The following is a 19,013-nucleotide window of genomic DNA, read 5'->3' on the forward strand; positions in this document are numbered from 1 at the left end:
TTAAATCAAGATAATAGGTGAAAAAGTCAATCTGTTAGATGTTAATTTAATCAATTCAAATTTTTGAAATATTAAGATTCAAGTATCTATTTAAGATACTGTCTTGTTATTATAACTTTATGTAAAGAGTAGACAATATCATTGACCTAATTTAAAATGTTTATTATTATTATTATTATTTATTTTCAATTTCCAATGAAAATGTCAAACAAACAAGTTTCATTTTTAAAATGATATGCATAACATAAGTATTTGTTTGATTTCTCTTTATTTATTAAATAAAATATAAGATATATTTAACATTTTAATTATGTAAACGTTTTTTATAGTTCTATATTGTATAAACACTTCCCAATATGAAATGGATGTTACAATAAACTATTTATATTTCTTTAAATATTTCATCAAAAAAATACATGTATATTTTTTATTTTATACATTCTACAAATGAACAAATTTTTATTTCTCCTTATGTTCCTTTTATATTGAGGGTTGACTGTAGCAATATTGATTATTTGTTTTGAGGAACCTACTTAGAATCAAATTGATAACCAACTTGTGATCACAATTTAATATTATAATTATAGTTAATTCTGGTATTATACTATTATGTGTACCACTAATGAGCTATTTGAGAAAAATTGAAATCCCTCTTTGAAGAATTACATTTATTTAAAAAGATAAAATTAACTTATAAATCTTAGAGATTTAAGAATAGTTTAAAATAGGACATAATAATAATAGTAAAAAAAAACATTAAGTTGGCTAATGATAAAGAATAAAACAACGTTTAATAATAGCTCTACTATGCACTGATGAATTATGAGTAATTTTACAATATTAAAAGAAATATAAAGTATAAATACATAAAGTGAATTGGCTCATTATTTTTAATTTATTAAAATATATTGGCTTCTCAGGATGATAATTTTTTTTATAAGACTTGTTAAGCCAAATATTTTATGTTTTTGTTTTTAATTTTAACTATATCTATTACTTATTAATTTCAGTTGTACATTGTAATGTATGTAATCAATATTGAAAATATTCAATAAAAATGTTAAACTGTGCATCGTAGAAATATTTTTAGATAATGTTTGATTTAATTAAAAAATTTTGTCTGATAATTTTTTTCTAATGAATAGTAGAAAGTTATAACATTGGTCCGAAATTGGTTCATGCCCTATTGATTTAATATTTAAATGTATTCTTTAAATAGATAACATTTAGTAATACATTCTATATCAGGTTATCTACCTGTATGTTAAGCCTGCAGGTAACTAACTTCTGATACATTGATTTTAAATCTATAGTTTCTGATTACCTACATACATATTTTACAATTAATTAAAAATAAAGATCTAGAAACTAAAATGTGTATTACTATATTTTATTCGTCTTCTATTTATGGGAGATTGAATAATCAGATGACAATAATTTGAATTATTAATAATTTAGAATTTAGATTGTTTATTTTTTTCGTTTTCTTTGTACATATTCCATAGTATATAATATGAACCTATATTATATATTATATTATTATACTATACTATTTGTGTAAAGTTGAACCATCAACATTTATTTCTAGACTGTAACAGAAAGAGTATGTACTTAATATTTTTTCCCATCTGGAAAACGTTTATGTGTACATCGAACAAATTCGAAATTAATACTTTGATTATTGATGACTGTTAAACATAATATTATAATATATCGTGTACGTTGGCATTTTAAGTAAAACAATTTAAAACTAACGGAATACTAATATCATTAATTAGATGTTTCTGTATTTCATTGATCGTCAGAGTTGTTTACGACTAAATTGTTTTGTTATAAAATGTTTTCGCCAATAGGACTTAGATAAAAATAGTACTACATGCAGGCAACGTTTGTTGGTACACTTCAAAGAACTCAAAAATGTATAAATCTTAAAGTTCGTGGCAATTTTTGTATATTTAAAAAGTTGGTTTGAATATACAAAACGTATTTCACACAATATAAAAATAACAATAGTACCTAATGTTAAGACCTATAATAAACGACTCAAAATATTATACGATTAAAATAGAAATAATTACCTAATACTTCGATAAAATGTAACACTATAAATACCTATTTAACATACAATAATATTATGTTACATACTTACATATTATTATTAAAATAACTATTTAGATATACAACACATTTGCCTACGCCTCATACTGAAATTAATTAGACGTTTTAATTATGATTTATGAAACATCAATAATATTACATCCATTTATTTTGAAGTGATAATTGGAACTTATAAAGACATTGTTGTAAATTATAATGTTGTATACTTGTATGATATTGGTAATCGTGTATTATTATGGATAGATTTAAACTTGACGAGGACGCTACACGGATATATGTTGTCTCCGTCTCACAAGTGCATAACATGGAAAATTACGTTTAATTCTGTTAGTTTAAAAATTAGAGTGAATCGGCTGATTATGAAACTTGATGGTACATTATCTGTTTTTACGATAATTCAGTTTTTAAGTGAGTTATGAGCATTTTCAATTTACGCTATATTATATACGCGTAACTTACTAAAAAATTTAAATATCGTAAAAAACCCACACACAAACATAGATAATGTACTTACCATCAACTTTCATAATAGGTCGATTAATTTTAAGTTTTAAACTAACTGAGCTAAACGCGTTCCCATGAGCATAAATTTACTATGTTACGCACTTGTAAGACTAAGACGACAAATAGCCGTGTATAGCGTCCTCTTGATTTGTCCCGTGTCTACAATATACCAAGTAAAAATAAAAATGCTAGTCTTCAAAAACTCCGTGCATATTACACGATACAATTAAAAAAAATCCATTCAATTATCAATTATTATTTGAAATTTGTATCTGTTAAACAACTATTTGTATAGTTTCGTGTGTTTGCATTATTAAAATTGTTTAATGTGTGTGTTGTATTAATTCACAGTAGCGTTTTGTTTTGTACATTTAATGCGTTTGCATTGATAAAATATTCTCATTGATCAAACTATTAGGTACATTAAAAACCATTTACTGTTTTATTTTTAATAACAATTATCCTATACATTTCAAATATCAAATATTAGGTACATAGGTATTTATTACCTAAACTAATGTCATTGAAGAACTACCTATATATAGGTATTGTGAATATTTATTCTTTGGATGTATACTTCATACTTATTATTTCGCAAAAGTTATAATTATCTGAACATTTAGTATATACTGTTGACATGGTAATATTTTTGTTGATGTAGACACTTTTGGTGTTTGGTCGTTATCTAATAAATTTAACTTGGTTAGGAAGTATTCAGATATTTTCTCGTTTAATTATATTTATATGGCATATTATTATGTTTATGCATTTGGAAATCCGGGTAATCGCGTATGAATGGATTAATTCATAAATGAGCACTCTTGCTTACTTAATTTTAAATAAACATTTTTTTATTTTCTACAGCATTCTACAATTGTTTTATTATGATTATGATAAAAATAAGTTTTTTGCAATTTATAGTGCCCTGTAATATACATATCTGTATTTTTTAAACAGTTATTTTTCAATTAAACATAGATTGAATAGGTACTTTACCAAAATAAAAATTGAAAAATAAAGTTTGCATGGATGTATTTTTATAGGTATCATATTATTGTTTAAAATGGTTCTTGTACAATTTTTTTTGTCTAATATATTTTATAATTCGATGAAACTAGAAAATAAACTAAAATACCATTGAAAATAACTCCGGGTTAAATTGTTTTCGTGCACTTACATATTATTACGTATATATATTATTTTACAAATTAACAAAAATCTGGTTGTTGATGAATTCCAGTCCCTTTCCCGGTTCTGCCACATTTTTGAGTTGCGCATTTTAAGAACGGTCCTGAACACATGTGCACGGCACATGGCGAGATCGTGCAATAAATTGTAAAGCACTGCTGTATAAATATGGTTCATAATAAAGTGACCTTAGTTTTTGGACTGTCTAATTATATGTTGGCACCGAAAAAACTAAAGACTAGTAATCATTCTTCATTACGTACCTACACAATGTAGATACGTATTTGTATTTTGTTGCAACTTGAATAATATTTATTATCATATTTACACAAAGATGATTTTACTTAATAAATAAATTCAAAACATACAATTTAACAAAAACTTATACTTTCAGTTTTGGCAATAAACAAATTATGTAGGTACTTATTTCACAATACATGTCGGTACGGCCAACCTAGTTACTTTTATTCAATGCTAATTACATTTTAGACATGATTTGTTAAACCATTATTTTTAGTTCATAGATCATAAATAATAAACAATGTGTTCGTCTTAAAGTTTTTTTAATTGGTTCTAAATATCACACTGAAGATAAACGATAAATCGGACTTTGAAGGGTAGGTATCAAAAACATTTTTTAAGTTATATATTATATTTTAAAATAATAACACTATAGATTGTGCGTATTTTAATTAAATAAAAATTTTGTGAAACTTGTTTTTAATTAGATTGTTTTCTTCTAAAATAATAAAACAGTGTCCCTATCTACTAAGAAACAACATTTTTTGGCGATTTCTTTTTCTGATCACTTTATTTAACCATAAATATGATGAATGCATTTATTTTTTACGTTGATATGCTTTTAAAACTTACATTTTAAACACTATAAACCATTACTTGTAGTGTCATTAGTCATTAGGTCTTAACTTAAAAGAACGAAATTGCGTATGCACAATGTGTTAAAATAATATGATTTGGCTTATGAAATTAAACGATGAAAATTCAAACCGTCATCATTTACCTAATGGTTTTATAATTTTAACGTTTAACTTAAAGGGTATTAATATTTTACGCATTAAAAAGTCAATTGAATTAAATGTTACATGAAGACATAAAATTTTATTTTTGAAAGAAACTAATTGTAAGAAACCATATTTTTTTTTGAGTCTACGATAATTTCGAATTTTTTTTTTGGTTTATATTCCAACGTTATATTATAAATTATAATATATAATTTAAGTCATACCTACATAGATTTGAGAAAATTCAACTATAGGTTTCTATATTGAACGGTTTATACAATCGGTACTTTTACTGTATAAAATAAAATGTAACATGCTATAGTTTTGTTAATATGTCAAATTAAAAACAAATATTAATAATAATATAAGAAAATAGTAAAGAGCAAAGGTTTTAATTAAAAGATAAATAACATATTTTACTTTTGAACGTAATTAAACTCTATAAATACCACTGTATCATTCCAAGCTTGTGTAAATATTAAAGCATTTCAGAAAATTAATGTAATATAATTATTGTAAAAAGTTTAACTTAATTTTCGTAAGAACTGTAATTAATATAAAATATTTTATCAAATAAAGGAAAGAAATTTCAAGTAATTAAATAACAAATTAGTATAACGAGCAGAATTAATTTAATTTCTTCAAAAGCCAATTTTTTTCTAACGATTAATGACTAATGATGAATTTTAATTTTAAACTATACAGTATACTTACTGTACGTCTGTACCTACGTTTGAAATGTTTTTTATTTATTATGAATGTAAATGGGTGATAATATATGTGGTAATCGTATTGAGGTGATAGATAGTCGTTTAAATAAATTCTCGTAACAAACCATCAACAATAATGACAAATATATTTTATTTGTGCGATTAGGTTGCCAAGTAATGTACCTATACTGATTAAGGTTCGGTGTAGCCAAAATGCACAATTTAGCTAATGAACCAGAGCTTGTTAATCTCTACCGAGCAGAAAACAGTGAGAATATAGGATGCTCCATAACCTTATCTATTAGGTGATATTTGTAACCACAAAAGTCGCCTGTAAATCGAAATTAGTGTGTGTGCGAGATACTTAAATGCTTTAGAAATGAAAAAGATTTACAGAATAAATTTGGATAAGAAGAAAATTCCAAGTTACAAATATAATTAATTCTTCTAAGCCCTAAATCTTGTCTCTAGTTATTCCCAATACGTTTATGTCGATTTAGTTTTATCCATTGGCATGGAATTGAATATTAAAACATTTTAGTTAGTTATGTTTTTAATTTGATAAACTAATTCTTTTGAAGTCTAATAAGTTTTTTATCGCATTTAGTTTTAAATTTTAACATTCTATATTTCCACATGATTTTTATGAATTGAGGTTAGGTAGTTGAGGTGTATCTTATTTTTGCCCATAATAATATTTTGTGGATACGAAATAATACTATTATACAAAATATGTATAACATATTTAATCATTAAGTGTAAAGTTATAAATAAATAAGAATTGTTCAAGAGACCCGTTATGTAATAATAAACGTGTATAATATTGTATTAAATTGCTATTTGTTGTAATTTAATGTTTCGTTTCCCCTCATCACTGAATTATTAGATACAGTTAATTATAATATCTACTTAATATAATGTATAGAGAATGAGATCCACCATTTTTCTGTCTTCTTATAAATAGCCAACAAGGCGACACATAAGCGAACATTTGTTTGCATTTTTAGGGGGTCTAAAGTAAAGTGGCACGCACTTCAATTTCTGTTTACATGGCCCACATATACAATTCAATTTGGAGGACTATGTCCCTGAAAGCCCCCGCCAATATCCATCTAATTGTGGGGATATGGAAAAACACGGCGTGTCACTATAGTCTAAGTAACAATGTCAATGTCGAAAATGACCAGGGAGAAATATATATATTATATATAAAAATAAATACCCATATGCTTACAGAAATGTCCATGTTACACATTCAAAAGTGCCCAGTTAAAAAATGTCCACGTACCAAAATACCACTAGTCAAAGAAAAATAAGGCCATGAGAAAAAATATGTGAATAATTATTTAATACTTATGATATTATGGGTAGGTATGTCTCAGAATGTTGTTTTAGTGAATAACCTTAATTTATTTTGCAAATTATAATATGCAATAACTTACATTCAAGATAATAGACTGATTATTAATTATTATGCATAAATCTGTTTTATAAAAAGTAAGGAGTTAAGCAATATTACATAAACTCAAAACAAATGTATAGGACATAAATAATAATTAACCATTTTAATACCTGATAAAAATAAAATTTTAAATTTACTCCATAGGCGCAAATAGGGAATTCCAATGAGTGGGTCTTCTTCTTAACCTTTAAATTATTCAAAATAATCATTGAATTATTATTTTTAGTTATACTCACAGCTGTAACGTCGCAAGATAAAAGCTTAATTAAATTAAGAAAATCACAATCATATAAAATAGGTAATAAATGTACACAATTTTATTTTAGTTAATATTTACAAACTTAAATTAATTCTTTTTTGAGTTTTTCCAAAATCTTTAAGACCGATTCCACATCAATATTTATTTATTTTTAATATTAATATTATTTCCGATAATAGTAATAGGTTTATATGAAATTATGTATACACTGTACAAAACGTTCAAAATCTCTGGACAATTTTTATAAATTACTAGTATACCCTTGATTTTTTTAAGTATTTTTTTAAAATTAATTTTTATGTACTATATGCACCTACTTCGATGTAGGTCATATTTTAATTTTTTTCTTTGCAATAATTATATTACCTAATACGATAATAAATTATCCCCCTCTCCAAGCCCCACCCTATTTGCACCTATGCTAATAAGCAAATTGATGGTGATTAATAATAAACATTGTACTTACAAATATTAAAATTGCCTAATTCTAGACTAATACACAGGTAATTAGGTTGAAAACAGCAAAGCACAATGGAAATACAAATTTGAAATGTTCATTAAATATTTATATTTACTTTCTATTAACATGATACAATTTATAAAAACTATTTTGGTTATTTTGTAGCTATTTTTAGGCGTTTAAAATGTTGTACTTTAAAATTTAAATAATAATAATAAATTGCTTACATACAGTAATATAAATTAATAATAATATCCTTAGAAATTTAGACGTACCGTCTCTGTTTAAAATCGTTTATTATCAAAAGGTTTACGATGGCGTATCATTGATTAATTGATTTGAATTTAAATTTAACACTTCACCTACTTAATGATACACTCGACACATCCAATATAGCATGTGACTTCCCCAACATTTGTATTTAGCCATATTTTCTTAGGTCATTTTGGTCATTTTGAATTGTTGTAAATGTAGTTTTTTCAACAGGTTATTTTTTCGTGGCCATTTTTGATGTGTATATTATTTTTACCTCATTAATTATATACCTGGATTTGTAGAAACATATAGGTTGATTATGTATTTATTTGTATATAGTTAATTATTGATGCAAGTGGTACATAATATCATTGTAATTAAAGTAAAAAATATATGAAGAGGATGTGTTGTCTCTGTCTTACAAAAATATTATAATATAGCAAAAACTGTTTTGCCCGGGACAACCTCTGAATTTATAATAGAATTACCAAAATTCCACAACGCATATGGAAGAACTTTATCTTTGTCGTAGCGTTTTATTATTTGGATAACATAAATACAATTTAAGTTATCAGTTTGAGGAGAACATTAGATTTTTTTATCATTTCAATTATTAAAAATTATTGGATAGTGGTATCAAAAAAAATAAAAACGCGACGCACAGATAAAGTTCTTCTCTATGCGTTGTGAAATTTTAGTAATTCTACTATAAATACAGATCGGTAGTATAGTTAGGTAGTACAGTTTTTGCTTTGTTGTACATTTGTAAGACGGAGACAACACATGAGGGTGTAAAGTCCTATTAATTATATTCTATTTATAGTAAACAGTTTTTAATTATTTATTTATTTATTTTTTTTTTAAATATTTAATTACATTTTTGATTTATCACGAACGACATTATTTTTACTTTTAATACCCCAATATAACCTTAGATTATAATATTTTTTTACTTGAAAATAAATTATTCATTATGGTGTAAATTCAACTAGCAAAAGGAACTGTAAAACACTATTTTCAACGTAGGGTATGAAATATAAATATTGATAGAATAGTTTTATAATAATAATTTGCGTTTAACTAAAATAAAACAATTAATAACAATAAACAGCAAACATAATATTATCACGGAAATTAAAACCGAGATTGGATGTATAGAAAAAAATATATAGGCGTAACTGTTGACAATCATTCTTTAGGACAATATTGTATTTATAATCGTGGGGCTTCGAGGGGTACTCTGTTCTCAGGTGATAAAAAATCCAATCTTGGAAATGAAAATTTTTATGAAACTTACGAATAAGTCTAACAATGTATAATATGGTATATTTGTAATATAATATATATTTTATTTTATAGTATGATGGTATAATATATAATATATGGTATCTCATTTTGTTTGTATTGGTACCCGCCTGCAGTCCTACTAAACACTTGGTAAATACTCCTATCCCGCTTCTTGCCTAAACTTTAAACGTACATAACTGTTTGAATACTAGAGTGATTCAACTTTAAAAATATTAACATACAAATTTATTTTATAAATCGGGTGTCTATATAGATAAAAAAATTAAATTTTTCTTACTTCAAGTTCGGGTAAATCATAAAAATATTAAAAATCATATTATTGTAATTGTAAGATCAGTAATATTTGGCCAAAATCATGTATCAAAAATACTATATAATATAGAAAATAGGCCATATCATTGACACGGTGGCAAAAACGGTACACGTGTGTGAAATATATTATAGCCATGAAGAAAAACCAAAAAAATAATGTTATTTAAAAAAAAAAAAAAAAATGCTGTATGACACGTATATATGACACTAGACTGGTGGGGTTCCAGGGGATGGCGGTGGACCTACGATGGGATGTTACTTGAACGCCACCGAACCGAAGCCAGTGTGCACAGAATGCGGCCGGGTGTATAGCAGCGTGAGCAACTTGAAGCAGCACGTAGCCAACGTCCACTCAGCCACTCCGCACTGGGAACCCTGCCCGGTGTGCGGTAAACACTTTAAGACCAGACAGTATCTGTTCAATCACCTGTTGCAAACCCACGGTATCCGGCAGCGGGGCAGCAGGATGCACATGCACTTGCCCTCGGGTGGCGGTGGTGTCGGGGGTGGAGGCGGTCACCATCACCACCATAACCATCACCACCACCACCATCCTTCTCACCCATCGACGATCGCGTCGTCGTCGTCACCACTGCAGGCCCACAGCCCGTCGGCCACAATTTCCTCGTGTTTTCCCAACGCCTCCGTGGTAAAACCGCTCATGTCGCACCACGCCGACATCAAGCCCCTGTCGCATGCGTCCGTCGCCGCGGCCGCCGCAGCAGCAGCCGCCGCAGCCGCAGCCGCCGCCGCCGCCGATCATAACGAACAGCGGCAGCAGCAGCAGCAGCAGCAGCAGCAACAGCAGCAACAACAGCATCCCCCAAACACTTTCGTACCACCCTTACCGTCGTCCTCGTCGGCGTCCGTGTTGAACCGACTCAACAACCCCGATCTATCTTCCCAGTTCTACATGTTATCCAAGTCGGCCGTTACCAGATAATATTATAGTCCCCCGTTTCGTATATTAATTCTGTTAAAGTAATAATAATAATAGTTTAGTTAAGATTAACCCGGCTACACTGTGTAGGTGTACACCTCGACGATGGGACTTAAAACCATGGTTTCCGATGGTATATAATATTACGCGTAATACATTATTACCTATTATATTATTACGTGTATACTGCTACGCATCATGTACACTGCGCGTATGTCGGACGACGACGAGGTCATTGTTTATGACTTTTGTTTTTCTATTTTACTCGAGGTTTACTTTTATAGTATCATTTTAATTTTTTTTTCCAAACCGCCTTTTGTATTGGGTTAGGTATATACTGTGTGTCTTATCCGGTTTGCACTCGGGTCTGACGTTCTATAAACTGTGGTTTGTACCGCATAGTAGGTACATACGTAATATATTATATCATAATGTTTGACATTGTTTTCTACTCTCGTATTTGCAGGCAAAACTCGCAAACGTGGAAGGGGTGTTATGACGTCAACTCATCCGATTTTAGCAATAATTATTATCTAAAACTTTTTTTTTCATAAACGACTAAATACGTGCCAATTTTGACAATTTTATAAATTAAAAATATATTTTTAATTATGCTGACGTTTGGAAATATCATATACTTAATACTTAGTTGTAGCATATTATATTAAGCTACATACCATCATATTTTGCTCATCTTATTTTTGAACATGTTCGCTAAAAATTACGAAATCAAAAAATACGAATCACACACGATTATAATAATAATTGGTATTCACGATAAACCGCGATCAATAATATTATAATACCAATAAATTATAAATCTAAGCATTAAGCATTTTTTACAAAAGAAAATATGATTAATATTCTTTACGATTCGCGCCGTGTTCGTCATTAGTCATTACTTTGTCGTGTATACAAATGTGCTTATTACACAAAATATTAAAATAAAAAATCATAACTGAATTCTCTTTATTTATCCTTATAACCAAATAAACATAATAATAATTAATACAAATAAAAAGTTTTTTTTTAATCTATCAATTGTATTTTAGTATATAGTCTGTTATTAATGGAACAGTTGAACTCTGGCTACTTCTTTTTCATTCAAATAAATTGATTCTTTATGCAGACTACGTCTGAACATAATAAATAATAAGTCCTTTAGATTATTAAAATACTTTTGAAAATATAACTAATAATTAGAAAATATACTAGATAATAGATATAACGACACATTAAACATTATGCGATACATAATTGAGTGATATAGTCATATATTCGTATAATCATAGTGATATTTGTTAAAATATTTATGACCGAAAATATGAGTCCTACATTTAGAAATTATATAAATATTTTGTTGATATTTACTAGGTATTGTTCTCTATGAAACAATCGTTTTTATCGACAGATGAAGAATAAAATGATTTTCGTTAAATTTTAAATTTAAACATATATATTTATATTTTTACAATTCATATATAATATAATATAATATAGTAAGGATTATTTGTATTTTATTACTATGTAAATACGACTGCGTAAATAATGTATATTTTATATTATATCGTCATTTATCCTTAATTTGGTCCTCTGATTCTAGTCTTTAGTACTGTGGAAATAATTATTAGATATTAGTCGTATAAATATTTTAATTGATTATATTATTCAAACTGTCTTCAGACAATGAAGTGCAGCTATATATAATGCATTATCATGTTTTATTACATATCTTACATTTATTTACGTTAAAAAAATTACCTAAAAATTTACTCTAATGTTTTAATTATATTTTATTGGTTATTTTATTTTTAGTTTATAAAATAGTTGCTTATGTTTTTGTTACGTGACGTAAAGTATTTTGGTAGGTAGTTGAACCATTGCAATTCCTAATTCATTAATGAATTTATTGTACAATTTATATTAAATAAACGAAATACCATTTTCATATTTAAATACATAATATATTAATATTATTAATTTATAGACATTTTTTCAAAACAAGTATGAATAAATTGTGATAATAGTGTTTTAAATTTACACTACTTAATCAAAAAAATTGCAAATAGATTACAATAACTAAATACCAAACTTACTTTACATTGTCTACTCTATTTATCAATTATTTTTATTTTTGTTACGTTTTATTTATAATTTTTCAAATGTTTAATTTAGAATATGTTTTTTTTAGTTTATTGGTCATTTTATTTTTTAATAAAAAAGAGTAGTAATAATAACTATACCATTCATATAACGTTTTTATAAAGTATAATAATTGTATAATAATAAGTAAAATGCATTATTTAGTCAATAAGATGCCAATGTCATAATATTGTTTTCATCTATTATGTTAGTCAGGCATTTCAAAACTCTAAAATGTAATCAAAATTTATAAAATCAAAATGTCAAAAAATCGTTCTATTTATTTGTAGTTTAACAACTGAAACACAAATTAAGGGCCGTTCTTACAATGTCCGGTAAAGTGTCGGTTAACGCTAACCGACTGATAACAGATTTTATTACCGGCAGAATTCGGCCGGTTAAGTGTCGATTAACTTTAACCGGACATTGTAAGAACGGCCCTAAGGAATTAAATTATAAATTTGGTATCGATAACGAGCTATGTTCGAACTTATTTTAATGTATTGTTTATAAATTTGGTTAGCACTCTGCATATTTTGACTGTTGAAAATATAAATGTTTTCATCATCAAAAATTTCAATTTTATATAAATACATGCTATTATGTAACATGGAATATTTTATTTATCTAATGTTTAATTTGGTTTTACTAATATGATAAATTAATTAATTGGTACCAATAGCAACATAACCGGTTAAGGTCAGATTTTAATTATATTGGTCATTTTCGGGTGCTATCTTTGTATAAAAATTTAATATAAATTTTTTTTTAAAACAAAGCAATACAATTTGTTTTTTTTTAATGTATGTGAAATGGTTTGTTACTTTTGAAATTAAACTTAGTGATCGATCTCAATTATGTGATACCTATTACATGTTTGTTACTAAACACTATAAACAAAAAATTCTGGTATTGTTCCTTTCGACCAACTGGAAACTTATTTGGCATATTAAATGTACCTATTATTTTTATTAAGTAATATTTTCGTTGTAAATAAAAGATTTTTCTGGGAATACCTATGTTTTTTTTAGTTTTAAAATAATCAAACACGTTTAATTTCCCCATTTTTGGTTGTCAAAATTGTTTTCAATTTGGGATGTACTAATATTAAACTAGATAGATCCCTGTATTTCAATTTTACACTTTTGATATACTAAATTAATTTTAATCATCATCTGAAAGTCGTTGTAGTATAATCACATTTAAAAACTTTATTATTATGGTTTCACTCGTTGCTGGTTCTTTTTTTTTTACTTCATTAAACACTCGAATACCACGTAATCCTTTCCTCAGTTTAAACTAAATAGTTTAACATGTCTTTGAAATAATAATTTAAAATATGTTATTGACAATCATTAAAATATTCTGTTTATTTTGGTTTAAACGTATCTGTTTCAATGTACTCCATACTTTTTCAACAGATAATAATATAATTTTATAAACCTCCTCATATACCCCTTTAAATTTGATATAGTTTTTTTAAAGATGACATTTTACCATTAATTTTAACTTCCTGAATTGATTACATGAAATAATAAATTATTATAATAAGTCAAGTAATACAATTTTACCTATAACAATATTTACACCAAACTCTTCATAATATTATTATGCTTACACCGAATTTCCGATTTGTGTCTGTTTTTTAAAATTTTGTTATGTTTTATTTCTATTCAATAGAAGACTGATCGATACTAACAGAATATTGTTTGTATACATTATCAATTAACAGCAAACCGTATATTGTGCGTGTCATCAAAAAATATATAAATACGATAAAACGATATAAACTGTTTTTATTTGGTAATCGCTAACTAATATAATTCTCCACATAATATATATATAACCCAACATTAAGAAAATAACAAAAACTGTCCGAGTTACATCATTCAATATTTTCATTGCACATCTATCAGGGTTTTTGTTTATTGTACGAAACAATCTATTTACTTTATCTGTGTATAAGCGTATAAGGCGGTTAAAACCATTTTGTTTAGAGTCATAGTTTTATTTATATTTTGTTTTTCATCTTGCAGCTGCGACCGTCCATTTTGTAGTAATGAAATGACATTTTAAATCTGCATAATTGTTTTTGTAAGAAACGTCTACAAAATTAAAAATCCATTTCCTATAAGATTTGTAGAAATTAGGCTTACGAATTTCAAACATTTTTGAAAATTTTAATCGAACCACGGGAATAACAATTTTTATCTTACCTCCTTCTGGTTTAAATGCATAAAAAATTAACCTTATTTTCAACCACCATCAAAAAAATGTGAATACCTATCACAGATCACAAATGCCCAATACCTATTTCGTAGTAACGTATATTATAAAATATAGAAAAACATCAAAATATTATATTTTATTACATTTGAAACATTCAAAACTCAAAATAACAATTTTATATAATGTATATTTTATTGTACATTATACCTATTTTAATTTATAACTTGTAAGCAGTAAAAATTGTATAGCAGGCGTCTATCTATTATACTAATAATGATTTATATGAGATATACCTATTGCGCGTTATTACAATACATAGTATTTAACTATTTATGCGATTATTTGATTATACACACAATCATATTATTATGTCTTATTATTTCGAACGAGCTGTATTTTTTTCGACAATTATTGTGTACGTCGTGTATTTTATGATAATATATTATTACGTGTGTAAGTACATATACATACATTTATGGCGAAATTCTCTATACTGTAATCTATACGGTTTATTATCGATTGTTTGTTAAAATATGGTACTATGTAGAATCCTATGGGTTTCTTTTTATTTTATATATTAACTATATGGATACATAAATAAAGGCGAAATTTTACAACAAAAAAAAGTTTTTATTCATTAAAAAAATTTGCATTTGCATCCATCGCATATTATTAATGTCACGTTCCTCAAACACGAGGTAGGTACCTATATATATGACTATATACGTCGATCTCGTGTTTGAGATAACTATACATAAACAAGGGCGCCTTCAAGGGGAGTCGAGTAGCGACAGTGTTTTCACTTGTTCAGTAATTCAGGTCAACGTTTGCAATATAGACTAAAATTATAATATAATACGATTTATACGATATGGTATTATGCGTTATGCAATTATTCAATTTATGAATATTTTTTTTTGTATAAAAGTGTTATGTTAAATTTAGACATGATTACAAGCGGTGACAACTGATAGCGTTCTTCGAGTAGCGTACATTATACGTTAGGTATATATTAATGTTAAGTCATACCCAAGCGAGCCATGTAAATTTCAAATTATTTAAAAAAATATTCGGGTTTCTTCTACTGGCTTATTAAATATGAATATAAAGTATATTATTATAATGACGTAGTGTTGGTAAATTTAAAATAATTTGCCCGCTGGATAGGTAATAATAATTGTTGATGGTTAATAATATTATATTGATGCCAGGCATATTATTGTATTTGTTTGTTGGCCCGTCTCTTTAAACGTGTAAATATTTCAGCCAGGAGATCGATCGAGATGACCAGAGTGAGGGCAACCGACCCGAGACCGTGTCCCAAGTGCGGCAAGATCTACCGTTCGGCACACACGCTCCGAACACATCTGGAGGACAAGCACACCGTGTGTTCTGGATATAGATGTGTGCTGTGTGGCACGGTGGCCAAATCGAGGAATTCGTTGCACTCGCACATGTCGCGTCAACACCGTGGTATAAGTACCAAGGACCTACCCGTGCAACCGATGCCGTCCAATTTCGATCCGGAACTGGCGTCGAACCTCCTGCTGAAAGCCGGAGTCAAGGTATTATAATTAACTATGCATAAAATATTATGATTTTTTTTTTATAGTTTTTCAAGTGTGTTTTTCTCGAAAACCTATTGGTAATTCGTAAAACCGCGATCATTACTATAGCAGGTCAGGGGCGTATTTACGGCGGCGGATATGAGGACAAATCCTCCCCCATGGCTCTTTAAATACATGTGTATTATATTATATTATAATTATTACATCGTAATCTGTAAACTAAAATTCTTGTCATCCGCCCCCTACAAAAAAAAAACTAAATACACCACTGCTATAGGCAAGTACATCCCCGACAAGCTATATAATCTATTGCTCTAATAAAATAGTCAAAAATGCCTTGACCGCAATAACAACTTAAATAAATTACCTACTTAAACATTATTTTACATTATTAAAAAAAAAAATCAATTTAGTACATATTCGGATATTTCAATAATTTATCGTAGAAGTTAAATCATTTTAAAATGTCAAAATTGGAAATGACTCGTCAGTGATGGTTTTTATTGATGAAAAACATCTTGGGGCTATATTATTCATTCTAAACATGCAAAAATATAAAAATAAAATGATGTCCAATTATGTTAAATTCTTCGTTTAACTATTTTATATAAGTACCTGTTAAATAATTATGAGCATTACATGAATAATTAAATAATTTACGAAATGTTTTAAAACAGTATTTTTAATTGCTTTATTTTATACTAAATAGGTACTCAAAAAATGTATAGGTACCTAAATATGCTATAAAAATTAACAAAACGTAGAAAATATTTTTGCAACGAAAAAAAAATATTAATCGAATATAGTTTGTTTATTTAATAAAAATCCGTCGCCCTATGGATGACCTCTAGATCGAATTTATGCATTATAGACGGTGTTTTATAGAAATGTCTACAGCGAAAAAATAAATAAAGACGAAATGGCATAAACAAACATTTTATACACTGTGAAAATATTTATTTGGTTTGATATTTACATAAATAACGTGTGGTATCAGACAACCAACTATAATAGCGTGTAATGTAAAATGGTACATTATATTATATTATTGTCTCGAACATTTACAAACGCATAATAAATTATCATTTGTAAATTTACCGTCTTCAGACTTTAGAAGGTTGACATTTATCAATCTATATATGCGGTTTGTAAATTTAAATATTTCCATGTATCCAATCATGAAAATCAGAAAATTTACTAATTTATTCCGCGCAAAATATATTCACAATAATATCCACTGCAAATGTATGCAGCATTTCTAGTTTAAATTCACTAATTTTTACAGTGTATTTTATTTATTTACATAGGTACACCAATACGTCTTTTTTATTTTTATAAGCACACGTGCTATATGTCCCAGACAATAAATCTAAATTTTAAGAACCTAAAATAAATAAAAACGTTCTAAGAATGTTTGGATTGATTTTTAATGATATAATTCGAATATTGTAATGAGTTAGTAAGTTCTACTTTGTTTTATTGGCCACGCCTTTGACGTTTATAGAATTATATGGAGTCTTATAAAAATATTAACTATAAATCATCACACTGAAATTAACTAAATACTGTTCATAAATAATAATGTAAATGTAGATAATAGATATATTATATAAAAATATATTTTATGATTTTTAATTATTCAATATTCAAACATTTTTTTATAAAAGCAATGCTTAAATTATATCATAAATACTATTAATAAATACTATGCATACATACGGTACTTAAATATTATTTTTGATTACCTATTTGTTTGTTGTTCTTTAAATTTTTATCTACAAATTTTAACTAGAATATTACAAATTTGTATAATTTGAAACATACAAAGACGATTTTGCAAAACAAAGTTATGCTATAGGTATGATAAAAACAAAATGTTATTGTAGTATTATACATGTCCTTGTGAGATTTTAATACATTTTAGATTTAATATTCAATTACAATTATAATACTCAACATTTCACTGAGTGCCGTTGAGCTTTTTATAATATTGTTGTTACGAATTTGTCGTCTGGATAAGTAGGTACTAAACACAATAGCTTTCGTGTCTCGGTATTTTATCTGTTTTATGTTGTAAATGCGTCAGGGACAGTAATAATAGTTATTATTTTATACATGTTCATTGTTCAGTACAGAGGCCCCCTTTGCGAAATGTTTTTGATACTCAGTGTTTCCGAAAAATTAAGGATGGGACTCTCCTTTTTATTGCTCGTCCTGTTTTAAACCGTATACAATTTCACGGAACGGAAATGCGGTCGGTCGGTAAACTCTATCGCTGGGCCATTTACTCGTTTCCCGTGCGGTGTATCATTGATTTCAAATGTTTTTTTTTATTTCTATGACTGCTTTAAGCACTAAGGAAAAATACTGAAAATACGTGAAATTGTAACTTTAACTCGTAAACGATTATTATGTTTATTCCGCGATCGATAACGAACTAACAGGCAACAACCAACATTTATATGTAGGTTTAGGTAGGTAATATTATCGCAATATCGCATGTTTCCCAATTTTTTCGATACCGATGTCTTATTAA

The 19,013-nt window shown here is 27.2% G+C and overlaps 1 protein-coding gene across 2 annotated transcripts in view; it reads left to right on the forward strand.

Annotated features, from left to right (window-relative positions):
* Positions 1 to 19,013, forward strand: part of LOC132940297 (protein abrupt-like) — a 31,535-nt gene that overhangs the window by 5,486 nt on the left and 7,036 nt on the right. The window contains exon 7 of one of the 2 annotated variants that reach the window (XM_061007820.1): positions 9,826 to 15,521. In XM_061007820.1, coding sequence (XP_060863803.1) covers positions 9,826 to 10,541 — 716 coding nt within the window. In that variant the 3' untranslated portion in view covers positions 10,542 to 15,521. Of the gene's footprint in view, positions 1 to 9,825; positions 15,522 to 16,175; positions 16,475 to 19,013 lie in introns of those variants that run through there. The other variant, XM_061007812.1, reaches the window with a different exon arrangement.

The sequence above is a fragment of the Metopolophium dirhodum genome, chromosome 1, assembly GCF_019925205.1.
Source record: "Metopolophium dirhodum isolate CAU chromosome 1, ASM1992520v1, whole genome shotgun sequence".
NCBI classification, from domain to species: domain Eukaryota; kingdom Metazoa; phylum Arthropoda; class Insecta; order Hemiptera; family Aphididae; genus Metopolophium; species Metopolophium dirhodum.